At 50.3% G+C, this 13,376-nt stretch overlaps 3 protein-coding genes across 3 annotated transcripts; 1 reads left to right on the plus strand and 2 right to left on the minus strand.

Annotated features, from left to right (window-relative positions):
* Positions 1-989: 989 nt before the first annotated feature.
* Positions 990-2,183, minus strand: EPUS_01632 (uncharacterized protein; the record flags this gene model as incomplete). The annotated part of the gene is made up of 1 exon (XM_007788770.1): positions 990-2,183. One exon carries the CDS (start codon positions 2,181-2,183, stop codon positions 990-992), a length of 1,194 nt encoding a protein of 397 aa, XP_007786960.1.
* Positions 2,184-5,904: 3,721 nt separating this feature from the next.
* Positions 5,905-10,324, minus strand: EPUS_01633 (uncharacterized protein; the record flags this gene model as incomplete). The annotated part of the gene is made up of 7 exons (XM_007788771.1): positions 5,905-8,283; positions 8,340-8,763; positions 8,821-9,387; positions 9,447-9,471; positions 9,530-9,700; positions 9,761-9,858; positions 9,906-10,324. The coding sequence occupies 7 exons, from the start codon at positions 10,322-10,324 to the stop codon at positions 5,905-5,907; spliced, it is 4,083 nt and encodes a 1,360-aa protein (XP_007786961.1).
* Positions 10,325-12,209: 1,885 nt separating this feature from the next.
* Positions 12,210-13,292, plus strand: EPUS_01634 (C-5 sterol desaturase; the record flags this gene model as incomplete). Its single annotated transcript, XM_007788772.1, has 1 exon — positions 12,210-13,292. The coding sequence occupies one exon, from the start codon at positions 12,210-12,212 to the stop codon at positions 13,290-13,292; it is 1,083 nt and encodes a 360-aa protein (XP_007786962.1).
* Positions 13,293-13,376: the final 84 nt, after the last annotated feature.

The raw sequence follows: 13,376 nt of genomic DNA on the forward strand, positions 1-13,376 counted from the left end.
GGCCACCGCGCCTGTCGCGTTCATCCGCGACTGGGTCTCCGTCATCCGCATGCACACGCAGTACAGGACGGAGCGGACGGCCGAGTCGCGGAACAGGAATATCCAGGATGCGCAGAAGAGGAGGCTGTATCGGCGCGCGCATGGGCTGGAGGATGTGGAGAAGGAGGGGGTCGGGCAGGGCGTCGATGTGAAGGGGCTGGTGAGTTGGGATGATGGCTTGACGAGGGGGGAGAGGGAGAGGATGCTCAAGGCCGCGGCTGAGGCGGTGGATGATGCGAGTCCGGTCAGGAGGGAGGGGGAGGGTTGGGGGGAGGAGCGCAGCAGCAGCAGCGGAGTGAAGAGGCACAGAGGAGGGAGAGGAGACCGGTTAAGAAATGGTTGGGCATTTGGTAGGGCACAGTACTACGCACGAGGACATTCGCAGGTACTCATGGTCCCGTATATATTTCTGGAACGCCATACCTCAAAGCTGATTCACCTCCACTGTGTCCTACCCTTCCATGCACTCTACATCACTCTAGCATCCAGCCCGTGAATTTCGCTCACTACGTCTCTACAATCAGCTAAGAGGCCTTCGCCTTAGAGTCTTCCTGCTTCGCACACCTCCGTTCCCACAAGCAACCCTGACATAGAACCCAGATGTCATGTGATCCTACGTCCCTCATCTCCACCCTATTGATACACTGCAGCTCTGCCCTCTTCTTCTCCGTGCCAGGACTTCGTCCATGGCTAAAATTCTCTCCATCTTCCAGGCCGGCGGCCAGCATTGATGTGACAGTGGTTCGAGGAAAGAGAACGGCGTATTCCAGACAAGACGAAAAAGACCAAGTTGGAGGAGGCTGACGCCGCAGTATGGCCCTGAACTCTTGCTCTACAGCGTCTTTTTGCGATCGTCTCCTTTTGCGGCCGGGAAATAGATATCATGCGTATTTGGTTACTCGGCACACAGTCCAGTGCTGGAGAGGTTGAAGACAATTTCTTTTTTGCCATCACGAGCGCAAGAAGGCCTCTAAGCCATCAAAGACCTCGCGTGCCACTCCCAGCTCGTCACCGCCCGTGCCCACGACGGCTCTGACGACGCGTTTCAAGACTTCCCTCTTCACGCCGCCGACTTTAGGTTTCCACACGCCGGGGACGAGCTCGCCTTCCACCACCTCCCCGGCAGCAGGCACGCCTCTCATCGTGTCGCGGGCGGGCGTCTCAATGGTCCTGATCGCCAGGAGCGTCGGCGTTTGGGCATCATCATGATGATGATGATGCGTGGTGGTGTCGGAGAAGGCGACGGAGACGGCCAACACGGCATCTGCGACGGCGAGTTCCGAGTGGGAGGGGTCGAAGATGATGTTGGAGTTGACGGTCATGACCAGGAGGGTGATTGGGGGCATGCTCAGCCGTCCCGCCTCCGGGGGGATGCTGTGCTCGTTGGCTCCGGCGTTTCCGCTGGCGCTATCGGGTTTCCGGGCGGATGTGGGAGGCGGGAATAGGAAGAGGCTGCTTTCCCAGTCGTCGTCGACGAGCGGATCTTCCTCGCCTTGGCTTTTCAGCTTCGGTAGCCGAGCGCTGCGGAGGGCGAGATGCGTGGCTAGCGAGAGTAGGGGTAAGGGGTAGCTTGTCCCTGAGGCGGTGAAGGGGGAGAGCAGGAGAATGTCGATGTGTAGATGCCAGTGCCAATTGCTGTTGATGACGAGCATGTCGGCTAGGTTAGCGGCCGTTGTTGTCGCTGACGATGTCGTAAGCAGTGGTTCGCGTAGCATCTCGCTCAGGAAGATTAGGAGCGGGTCATCGTCTCGGAGCGTTGAGATATCGACGTTTAGCGAGATCCAGTCGGGATGGCCTCGAGGTTTCCGGTTCGAGTTGAGACCTGCTGCTGCTGCTGATATAGTGGAAGAAGGTTCGTCGAGGCTCATCTTCTCGTGCATCTCCTCGTCGAGGCGCTTGGTCACGTTGGCGCCGGCCGTGCGGTGCACTTCTGCCTTGATGCCGACTAGGGCCTCGCTTCCGTCCGTGAGGGACACGTGGGCGGACCCGTTGCATGTCGGAAGCAGATCTGTCTCGGCGCGGAGGGGGCGGAACTCGGTGGGGGAGCGTAAATCGGGCCGTAGAGGTGGTGTCTGTGTGAGAGAGGTGTGGAGGTAGGATAGCTCCGCTGGCGAGAGCGTTGTAGGGGTTGAAGTGGTGGGCATGATGTAGCATGGGTATGGAGGCTTGGACTTGGGAAAGAGTTGCTGGATCTATCGCATATGCCTTTGTGTTTAGGCGGTCTTCTGGAACAGCAGAATACGACGGCAGCTCTGATTTTCACCAGCGTCTGATGGATATGATGCAGGCATTGAACGCACTATCTGAGGAGCACAATATGTACGTGTTGCGCTCGAGAAGCAGATAATTTCTAGCTCTAGAGACAGATTTATCCATCCTTCATACCTTTACTAGAAGAAATACGCAGGAGGATACCTCGGTTGCTGGTGGACTATGGACTATGTAGCATAGTAGTCGTTCAATCAGAAATTACATTGATGTCAACACAAAGCCCTAGTGGCTTGCCCTAGCTGTTGCCTCTTTCGTACACTTTTCTATATGGCCTCACTTCTTTTGCCGAATGTTATCCACTGTCTCTTATACTCCTCAGGTATTTACGCAGAAGCAGAAATGAGATCTTCCAGCATTTCAGCTTCAAGTGAAGGCAATGAGCATGACAGGTACAATGCTGGTGCATTGAGCTAATTCTGCTCCACACCGTTTGGCTTTAACAGTGGTCTTGGCAGCTACCCCACTCGACATCATGGTAAATACTCAATCGCGCAATTGTGACTCGTGTTAACAATACATCCAAACTCAACTGTATATTATGATTATTTAAGCTAAGACCCGGATCAAGCGAGCCTTCAGATACATCGGATGTTTTACTTGGAATAACCTCGTCAACCTCGTCCTTTCAGTGACCTCATCATGCGTCTCATGCACACGACGGGAGTCGTCACCCAGCTTTAAATACCAAACTTACTAAGAAATATTCTAGGGGGACTGGGGTCAAGAAATAAGCCACTGAAAACTCGGTGGCCCGGAAATCTGACCGGTCAGTCTTAGAATTTTCGCACCCTGCGAGCTGTTTGGGCCCGATTTCAGGCCGAAGCTTGGCGCAGAAATTTATGGGACTTCTCAGATCCCCTTCCTCTCCCCCCCTTCTTCATTCCCCTATTTCTCTACCAATACTCACTCAAATCTAGTGAACAATGGATTCTGAACGGGGAAATAGACGACGCGTCTGCCGAAAGTCTTATTCGATAGATCCTCCTTCTCCTGCACCCTTGCGAACGCCAAAAACGATGCTCGATACGCCGCGCCGTGCGCGCCTCCTTGCTGATGCACGCCACACAGCTGGCAAAATACCTCGTACAGAGCTATTTAAGATACGTAATGTACCTAAATCAACTGGCCATCGAATCATTAAAGAAGCAACTGCGCGCCGCAGTAAGAGGATACACAATCGAGGCCGAAAACAAGTACTTGCTCCACATGAGTGCGAAGCAATTGAGGCCGTTGAAGATGCTAATTTTGGCTTTGCTTCGTCAAGTCATTTGAAGGTGGCAAGGACAATTGGTATAACTAATGGCTGCGAACGTGTAATTCAACAGAATATAAAGGATTTTGGTGTAGGGACTTATATAGCTGCGCAGAAAAAAATGCTCTTACAATTACATATTGACGCCCGAATTATATAGGGATTTGAGCGTCGATATTAGTAATTGGATCAGTTTCTGAAGTATAGATGGTGCGATGAGTCTCATTTTGCTACTTGCTTACAAAGACAGGCTCGAATTCATCGTCGACCAGGGCTTGAAGCACGAAATGCCTTATCAAAGACCCAGTTCAAGCTTAAGCGTCAAAATCAGTCAGTCCATGTGTACGCAGTTATCGGATGGAATTCCAAGGGTCAGCTCCACTTCTACACCGGCTCCGGAGTAGGAGGACGTCTTATTCAGAGCGATTATATAACTATTTTAAAAGAAATCGTTGCTCCTGATTGGGATAAAGATTACATATTAATTGAAGATAATAACAGGCCTTATGGTACTAAGGGCAAGGATCCTAACAAGGTTAAAGCACTTAAGGACCTTCTAAGGATCAAATAGGAGATGAATCCTGCTAATTCGCCTGATCTCAACCCTATTGAGACAATCTGGAGAATAATAAAGCAGCGCTTGAAGTCCAGGGGGTCCATCTTCGAAGAAGCTGTTCTGCGCAGGGCTATCCAGGAGGAGTGGGATAAAATAACTCTGGATGAGATTAATAGGGCTATCTCAACAATGCCAGATAGAGTAGCTGCCCTAAATGAGCGAAGTGGGCGTCCTATCCCCTATTAAAGGGGCGTGTAGCATAGCAGAAATCTGAGAAGTCTCATAAATTTCTGCGCCAAGCTTCGGCCCAGGAAGAGCCCACTGCTCGTGTAAACTGGTTCTATCCCCTCCGTGCCCGATGCCTTAATTAGCGCGTTTGGTGAAATTTAAGCTCAAATAAGGTCGCTCACAGGACATCGTCTAACCAGCATTCAATGAATATATTATCAGACAAATCATTTGACAAGTGAGTTAAAGCTTTGCTCTTGAAGACACTTATTCCCGAATATCTATCAAAGGCGTTCGAGCAAGCAAAAGTTGTAGCAACATCGAAATAAGGAGATCGACGACGCTAATTGAGGCATTCTATACCCCTGTTCGGGCACGGAGGGGATAGTCTATGCCTGTCAATGGATAACAACTGGTGTTGCGATGGAGAGAATTGGAATTCATGTTTACAGATAGTCAGGGGCCACACAGATGCAGACTGCCCCATAGCCTTCTCGCACGACGACCCGTGACTAGCGTTGGCTTCAGGTAACAACACAGTAGTAGTACGGCTCTGGGATGGCGAGACAGGCGCGCTGCAGCAGACACTCGAAATTGGTTCTTCTCTCCATCAGCTGTCATTCATCTCTGATGAAATGCATCTCATTACAGCCTTAGGCGTTATTTTTCTTTACATCATTTTCCATTCCATCAGTTGCTACTCAAACGCCTATCTGGTCGGGATATCGTGTGCGTGCTGACAGTTTCTGGATCACCGCGAATGGTACTGATAGTCTCTGGATTCCTTTAAAAATATCGACCATGCGAAGCAGAGTCTAGCAAAACGGAAAGGATATCGCTCATCAAAGACAAAAATCACGACGTTTGAACAATCTCGGAGAGTCGGAGTTGGGTTCGGAGATTGACACCAGCGAACACTTCAAATGACGGACCTCGAACAGGCTTTTCGTGGGGAATCTTCGGTGGATAGAGCTTTCGCTCACGTGGTGTATTAACTTTTCCAACCCTTCACCCTCTACAAGACATGTGATCCCTTTCTTCGGGGATATTGAGTGCATGGGCTCTATAATGCCGGTTGGGAGCGCGAGGCGGCCTTGTTGTATTCAGTGTGTTGGTGACCAGGGTGAGCAGAGCCCATTAGACTTGGGTATTTGTGGAGACGGAGCTGCTGGGGGTTTCGAGAGAGGAGGAAGGCAAATCAGGGTTATGGGTGGAGGTCCGGGCGATTGCATTGCTATGGAGCGGAGACGGGAGACGAAGAGCAGGATGGTGTCTTTTGAAGGGAGGCCTCGAGGATATAAGCATATAATGGATGTAGAAGTGGGAGAGGGAAAGGAAAGAAGGGGAAGGGGTTGAGGCGAGTCTGCCAAGGGCTCTTGGGAAGGCATTCTAGAGCCGTTCACGATGTGATTTGATGTCCGGCCTGAGACATTCAGAGTGAAAGTCAACACTTATTGAACTGCATAGTTATTGAAACAAAAACCGCGGGCCCGTCTCTAAGTATTGAATCATGATAGCTTATAGCTTCTGTAGACTCTCCTCCTGCGCTTGTTCCGGATTACGAGTTTGAAGTCAGCGGAGTAAGGAAGAGCACCATCATTTCATGTCCTGCGTCAGATGCCCAATCCAGTGCCGTGCGCCCATCCTCATCCTCCGCGTTAATATCTGCCCCCCTCTTGAGCAGATACTGCGCCATATTCACACAACCCTCAGAAGCCGCGTGGTGCAGCGCAGTCCCTTCCCGACAGCCATGTTTTGTGTTGATGTCTGCTCCCTTTTCAAGTAATAACTCTGCTATCACTTCCTTCCCTGCTCTAGCAGCTATCGCCAGTATTCCCTCTTCATTCTCATTCTCCGCATTGATGTCTGCTCCCTTTTCAAGTAATAACTCTACTATCACTTCCTTCCCTGCTTTAACAGCTGTCGCTAGTACTCCCTTGCCATACTCTTTCACCGCATTAATGTCTGCTCCCTTTTCAAGTAATAACTCTACTATCACTTCCCTCCTCGCTCTAACAGCTGTCACTAGTGCTCCCTCTCCAACCTCGTCCTTCGCATTGATGTCTGCTCCCTTTTCAAGTAGGAGTCTTACTACTGCCTCACTTCCACAGTCCGCAGCTAGGTGGAGGGGGGTCATCTCTCCAACAAATTCATCTCCAAACCAATGCCTCGTATTGACGTCAGCCCCATGTTCAAGTAATAGCCGGACCGCTGCTTCATCATTATGCTCAGCCGCAATAGATAGGGCTGTCTCTCCAAAGATATCCCTTGCAGTGATATCAATCTCTTTCTCAAGAAGCAGCTGCACAACTTCCACTTCTGCTCGCTGATTCAAAGGGAGTCTCATGGCATAATGTAACGCCGTCTCGCCATCCTTAGTCTTCACGGATGTCTCCGCTCCATTTTCTAGTAGTAATTCGACTACCGGCTTTCGTGCCTTCTCAGTGATCTCTCTGACTCCACCAAGTATCATCCAGTCATCTGAATATTCTGTAGGATGACTTCTCATCGCGGAGATCAGCACTGAACGTCCAACTTCATCCTCCGCATTTGCACTGGCCCCCTTTTTCAGTAGCAGCCGCACCACCGGCTCATAATTTCCTTCTGCTGCCCAGTGTAATGCTGTCATTTTGCGATGATCCTCCGCAGTGATGTCGGCCCCATTCTCTAGTAGAAGCTGTACCACGGTCTCAACCCCTCGTGCTGCCGCCCAATGGAGAGCTGTTCTCCCTTCTTCATCTATTGCAGCGATATTAATTCCGTTCTCCATCAGCAGCTCCACTACCGCCCTATTCTCTCGCGCAATAGCCAGGTGCAGTAAGGAGTGTGCAGGCACACACACCATATTGATGTCGGCTCCTTTCTCCAGCAAAAATTGTATTGCTGTCTTATCTCCGCTGTCAACTGCACTCCGAAGTTGTGCTGTTGCCAGCCACTTCTCAGACTTTGACTGCTCACCAGTATGTTCCAATAACAATCTCACCACAGCCTCGTGATTAAATGCAACTGCTAAATACAGTGCACTTCTTCCATTTCCATCTTTCTCTTTAACCTCAGCTCCCTTCTCTAGCAGTAATCTCACCATTATCTTGTATCCCCACCCTGCTGCTTTATGTAATGCTGTGTCCCCTTCCCCATCTCTTGCATTGATATCTGCCCCTTTTTCAAGTAATAGTCGCACTATAACTTCATCTCCTCTCCGAGTCGCCTGATGCAATGCTCTGTTCCCTTTCTTATCTCTTGCATTGATGTCTGCCCCTTTCTCAAGCAATAGTCGCACTATAACTTCATCTCCTCTTTGAGCCGCCTGATGCAATGCTGCGTTCCCTTCCCAATCTCTTGCATTGGTGTCTGCCCCTTTCTCAAGCAAAAGTCGCATTATAGCTTCATGTTTTCTAAAGACCGCGTAATGCAAGGGCGGTGAATAGAGAAAACTCTTCGCTTCCTTCATGTCAACTTCTGCCCCATTCTCGAGCAACAACTTCACTACTGCCTCGTGCCCATTCTGAACTGCTATATGCAAAGCTGTTTGTTCGTGGAAATCTCTCTCGGCTGGATTGACCCCTTTCTCCAACAGCAATTGTACCATTGCCTCCTGTCCGCTCTGGGATGCCAAGTGCAGTGGCGTCATTCCTGAGTATTCCTTTGTATCTACGTCGATTCCCTCATCCAGCAACAACTGCACTATTTCTACTAGGCCGAAAGTTGCAACGGCGCACCATCTACTCGTCTTCGCGACGCTGTGGCCAGAGTAAAAATGTTGATATTTTACAAAATGCAAGACCTGGTTGCAGCAAATTACTGGTATAGGACGCCCAAGAAAGTTCCAAGTAAGATCTTTGACCGACTGTTCCATCGCGTCGCGAGTATGGTCGCCCCAGTATACGCCAACGTACCTAAGGAAGGGTACCTGTGCAACCGGCACTCCATTTCCTCTCTGGTGTGGCAGTAGCTTTCGGCGAATGCCTCAAATGATATATATGTAAGGCAAACTATTGCGATATTCCTTTGAGCATCCGGAAACTGGGTCCTTCGGATTCGTTCAAAGTATTCCTGAGTAGTATAGTGCACCAAACGGATTATGTTGCTTCCTTGCTCCACTGTGACCAAACCAGCGCACACGGAAACCAAAAGATCCTCGTCCGGAAAAGCGTCTTCGTCGAGGTCTGGATCTCCGGCTTGTACAGCCAGGGCGTGCTGGATTTGTGGAACAGTTAGCGGCGTGAAAACATATGATATCCAGTATAAGACTCGTTCAGCCAACCGGACATCTTCTTCATCCTGGCTCCGAACCCGCTGCAAAGCTTCATGGTATGTCTCGTCTAGCTCTCTTGGCAGTTTATCTAACGCATCGCGAACATCCCTGCGATTGTGTTTCTTTGCCAGAGAGTCCATATGTAGCTGGGCCAGCAGAAACCTGCAGAGACCGATTAGCATACCGCATATGATCCTGAGAGCTTATTACAGTACATACATTCCCTTGGCTTTCTGTACAACAGTGCTTGTAATGGACGACCCTAAGTCGGGAGCAGCATTGACGTGGCGCTTCAATCGGACTTCACTGTTAATCCGGCCTTCGACATATCTTCTAACGTCTTCGTCAGTCGCACGGATTTCCAGGCGTGAAGCCGTCTCAAACTCTCTCTCGATGGATGAGATATGCCTCGACGTAACTAAGAGGTGTGTACTTTGTTCCAGTTTTCGGATCTCGGCCAGAAAGTTATCTCGAATGCCCTTACTTTCAGGGCACTCATCGAGAGCATCGATAATGATGAAAACCCCTGAAAGGCGGCTGACTTCTGATTGGATCAACTTGGACCATTCACCAACTGTAGGACGAGTCCCCTCTTCCCTATGCTGGTTGCAGAGTGATCGGATTTCGTCAGATATTGGATGATTTCTCCGAATCAACTGCTGGAACAGGCTTGCAATGAGATTAGGGGCTGTTTGATCCTCCTGTTCTTTATAGTTGCAATAGATGTATGCTATAGCGACATTCTCTCGTTCAAAGCGCTGATTGAGGTAGTCTACGACAATTGATCTGCCAAAAGCCTACCAGTTAGTGCTGGAATAGATATACTTTTGGGGTAGTGTTTATACGCGAGAATAGTCTTGCCGGCGCCCGCTTGCAGCTTGTTAGCATCAAGCAGCAGTGAGAGAAGTTTTCAAGGAAGTAATCATACGGAGCCCAGGACACCACAGAACTCCCCGGTCCGCATGTAACCACTTCTGGAATGAGCCGTCTCCCAATAGCCATTCCCCTGTTCCTTCCTGGCGTCGACTGAAAAAGTCATTCTGTTTGCTGGAAAAGTTTAGACTTGATATCCAGGCCATGATCTCCTTGTACTCAAGGTCTAGAGAGCATTCTTAGCATCTGGGAAAGTGTAAACAGGACGGATTGCGTGCTACTTTACCTTCATGTCTTTGTTTCAGCTTGGTGATGCCCTTTTTACTCTCGAGCATGTGGTCTTTCACATCGGTGAGATCGTCTTTGATTGCCAGAGACAATTTACTGGAAGCCATTAATTGATGCACAGTCGGGCAGACTTGAAAGCTTACAATTGATCATCCTGTAGAGCAAAACCGACCAGCGTCTTTAGTCGCTCGATTTTGGACAGTACGTGATGAATGTCATTCTTATCAAGGGTCCAAACCAGTGTCTTTCCAAGCTTTCTCAGTCCGCTCTCGGGTTTCAGTTTCATTGCCAGCTTCTCCATGGCCTCTTGAAATTGCGTCAATGGTCCCCCTTCTGAACCGAGCGAACGAACTCCAGTGAACCAGGGCTCCGTCGACTTCGCCTCTTCTACCCTGTATCTCAAATCCGTAAGAAGCGCTAATTGATTGGTAGCCTCCCGGGCAAGCATCGCCCGATCCTTAGGAGCATCCTTTACATCGTTGAGGTATTTGATAGCCTTCTGAGTAGCATTAATGATCGGGATGATGCTGGCAATTAAGCCGACCACAGTGACAGGCTCCATGGTGGCGAGTAGTGAACGGAGTTAGGAAAGCGAGTTGAGGCCAGGCGCTGAACTCTTCAACTCCCAAAATAGATCAGCCGGAGGATGATATCAAGTGATGGCAGCGTACAGCCCTCGATTAGGCGGTTCGCCGTGTCGGAGAGTTATGAGACGCCTGAACAAGAGATAAGTCAATCTCAGGAAGTAGTAAGGATTCACACGTTCAGGCAGGGAATTCTCCTGGCCTTCATAACCGTGCGCAGGGTACGCGCTTGGCACGCGCTTGGCGCGCTTCACAGGATGCCCCTCTCTATAGCCTTTCGCCCTCGAAAGGCCCTTGAAATTCGTTTGGATTGTGTGTGAATTCTGCGTGCGAATTCTGTGGAGGGTTTTGCGTAGAATTTTGCTGAGGATTCTGCGGATTCTGCGGATTCTACAGATTCTGGGTCTCTAGGTACTAGGTTGTGTGTGACTGTGATTCTGACGAATCGTACTGCACAGGTTCTGGGTTCTGGGTTCCGGGTTCTGGGTTCTGGATTCTAGATCTCTAGATACTTGGCTACACGACTGCAATTCTTGCGAGTTATATTACGCGGAATCAGAGGCAGCGACAGCATCTGCATAAAAATAAGGCTGTATAACTATGACTCTTAAACAGATAACCGAGTACTAGCGTACATGATTCATCACGCCGGTCACGTTGCACGTCCTGATGTGAACTGTGCAGCCCCCTTCGCACAGTCTCTATGGTCGAGCTTTCCGTACCCTCGGCCGTCCAGTTGATACGCCCTTACAATGTGTCAACCTGCTGTGCAGAGTACGTACAGAAGCAAGTTGATTGATAGATAGGGGGTAGAGAGCGTAGAACTAAGTACAATGGGCTTTACTCCGTACCGTAAAGCGAAATTAGAAGCGAAATCTGCGGTGTAAATTGACCAACAGAAAGCAGGCAAAGCGCAGGGATTACGCGTATGAAACGCGGCCAATGGGCCCTCTCAGAAGATCAACAATATGATATCAAGGTGCCATAAAGCAATACCAAAATGGAGGAAGCAGAGACAGCCGCACAGAGTTTTATTCTGTAGCAAGGGCGGGCCATGGCCATTGATGTCGAATTCCCAAAGATGTGTCGCCAATCTGCCTGGCTAGAGGAAAAGCTGCAAAAGACACCGCCATGGCTACGACAAAAGCGCTCACCAAATAGCCTAAATAAGGTTTCTACATTCCATTGGCATCTGTAACTGCTTAACATCTCGTCTGCATCCACTGAAGCAGCTTCTTAAGGAATCAAAAGACACAGCATCCTATAAAGCATTAACAGCCGCTTGTAGCTTGTCAGGCTTATCAGTATCTATGCAGAATTAGCAGAATGCGTATGGAGTAGAATGAGCAGAATTTGCAGGATGAGCAAAATTCGTGCAAAATAGTGATAGGGATGCTTAACAGTGTGGGGCATGTAAAAAACATGGTTGTAAGATATTTGGGTATGTAGGATATTTTGACCCGGGGGGGTGTAGCGGTAGTAGTCGAGGACGGGCCGGAGTGGGCACATTTTTGGAAAGAGGTTAGCACCCTTTCGGCTAGGCGATCCCACCCGGCTTCCCTGGGCTGCGCGGGTACCTGGTGCGACTTGCGCGACTTGCTCCCCGTATGAAAAAGGAAGCTCTCCTCTCCTCTCCTCTCCTTCCCTCTCCTCTCCTCCCCTCCCCTCCCCCATGCCTGTCTTGCTGCTTGAGTGTTGCAATCATTCTCTAAGTGCAACTCTCTCCTTCCACTGAGCGGTGTAGCGGTGACGTCAGCCTGTTTGCACTTTTCCTCTGAAACAAAGCCCCCCCCATATTGCCCGCAGCAACAGCCACCGTCAGCATGGATATTGTCCTTGAGTTCTTTGAAACCTTCGCCTTCGATGCAATGTGGGCGACGCTTCTCCCCGCCAAAACAGCCCGCATATGCCTTCAATGCGACCTCGGGCGTCTGCGAGATTCCCACCGCCCTCCCACCGACAACCTGGCAATTTGTGCCCGCGAGCGATTATCTTTCCTTCACGCCGCGCAAGTATGCATGCATGAGCCAGTGGCCGCGGGACGACTGGCGCCGGCAGCTCGTCACGCTGTTCCTCATCTCATGGTGCGTCGCGCATGTTCTGCATCCCCACCCGTCCAGGAACACTTCTAACACCTGGGCCAGGCTCTTCGCCATCATCCTCTACTTCGTCTTCGCCACCCTGTCCTACGTCTTCGTCTTCGATAAAGCTACCTTAAAACACCCCAAGTACCTGAAAAACCAGATCCGCCTCGAGATCAGGCAGGCCAGCATCGCTTTCCCCGTCATAGCTGTACTTACTGCTCCTCTCTTCCTCCTCGAGGTCCGCGGATACTCCAAGCTGTACGATACAACTGCCGAAGGACCGGGCTTGTGGTACAACTTCCTTCAGTTCCCCTTATTTCTCTGCTTCACGGACTACTGCTTCACGGACTACTGCATCTACTGGATCCACCGATACCTGCACCACCCGTTGATCTACAGACGCCTGCATAAGCCGCACCACAAGTGGATTATGCCAACTCCATATGCCTCCCACGCCTTCCATCCCCTGGATGGTTTCGCTCAGGGCTTTCCGTACCACATGTTTCCCTTTATCTTCCCACTTCAGAAGTTTGCCTATGTCGTCCTCTTCATCTTCATCAATTTCTGGACCATCATGATCCATGATGGCGAATACATCGCGGACAACCCCATCATCAATGGCGCTGCTTGCCATACGATGCATCATCTTTACTTCCACTTCAACTATGGGCAATTCACCACGCTATGGGACCGCTTGGGCGGAAGCTACAGGAAGCCAAATGACGAGCTGTTCCGCAAGGAGCTCAAGATGTGCCAGACGGAGTGGAGCAAGCAGGTCAAGGAGACGGAGAAGGTCGTCAAGGAAATAGAAGCTGAGTATGATCGGACATATCGGGGCGACGAGCCAAAGAAGGTTCGCTGAAATGGGCACGTAAAGATTCACGCGGGGCGGATGACCTGGGACGTCCAAAGGAGATGGGTTCAAGGTACGAGGACGGGCTCCGAG

The sequence above is a fragment of the Endocarpon pusillum genome, assembly GCF_000464535.1.
Source record: "Endocarpon pusillum Z07020 unplaced genomic scaffold C721943, whole genome shotgun sequence".
NCBI classification, from domain to species: domain Eukaryota; kingdom Fungi; phylum Ascomycota; class Eurotiomycetes; order Verrucariales; family Verrucariaceae; genus Endocarpon; species Endocarpon pusillum.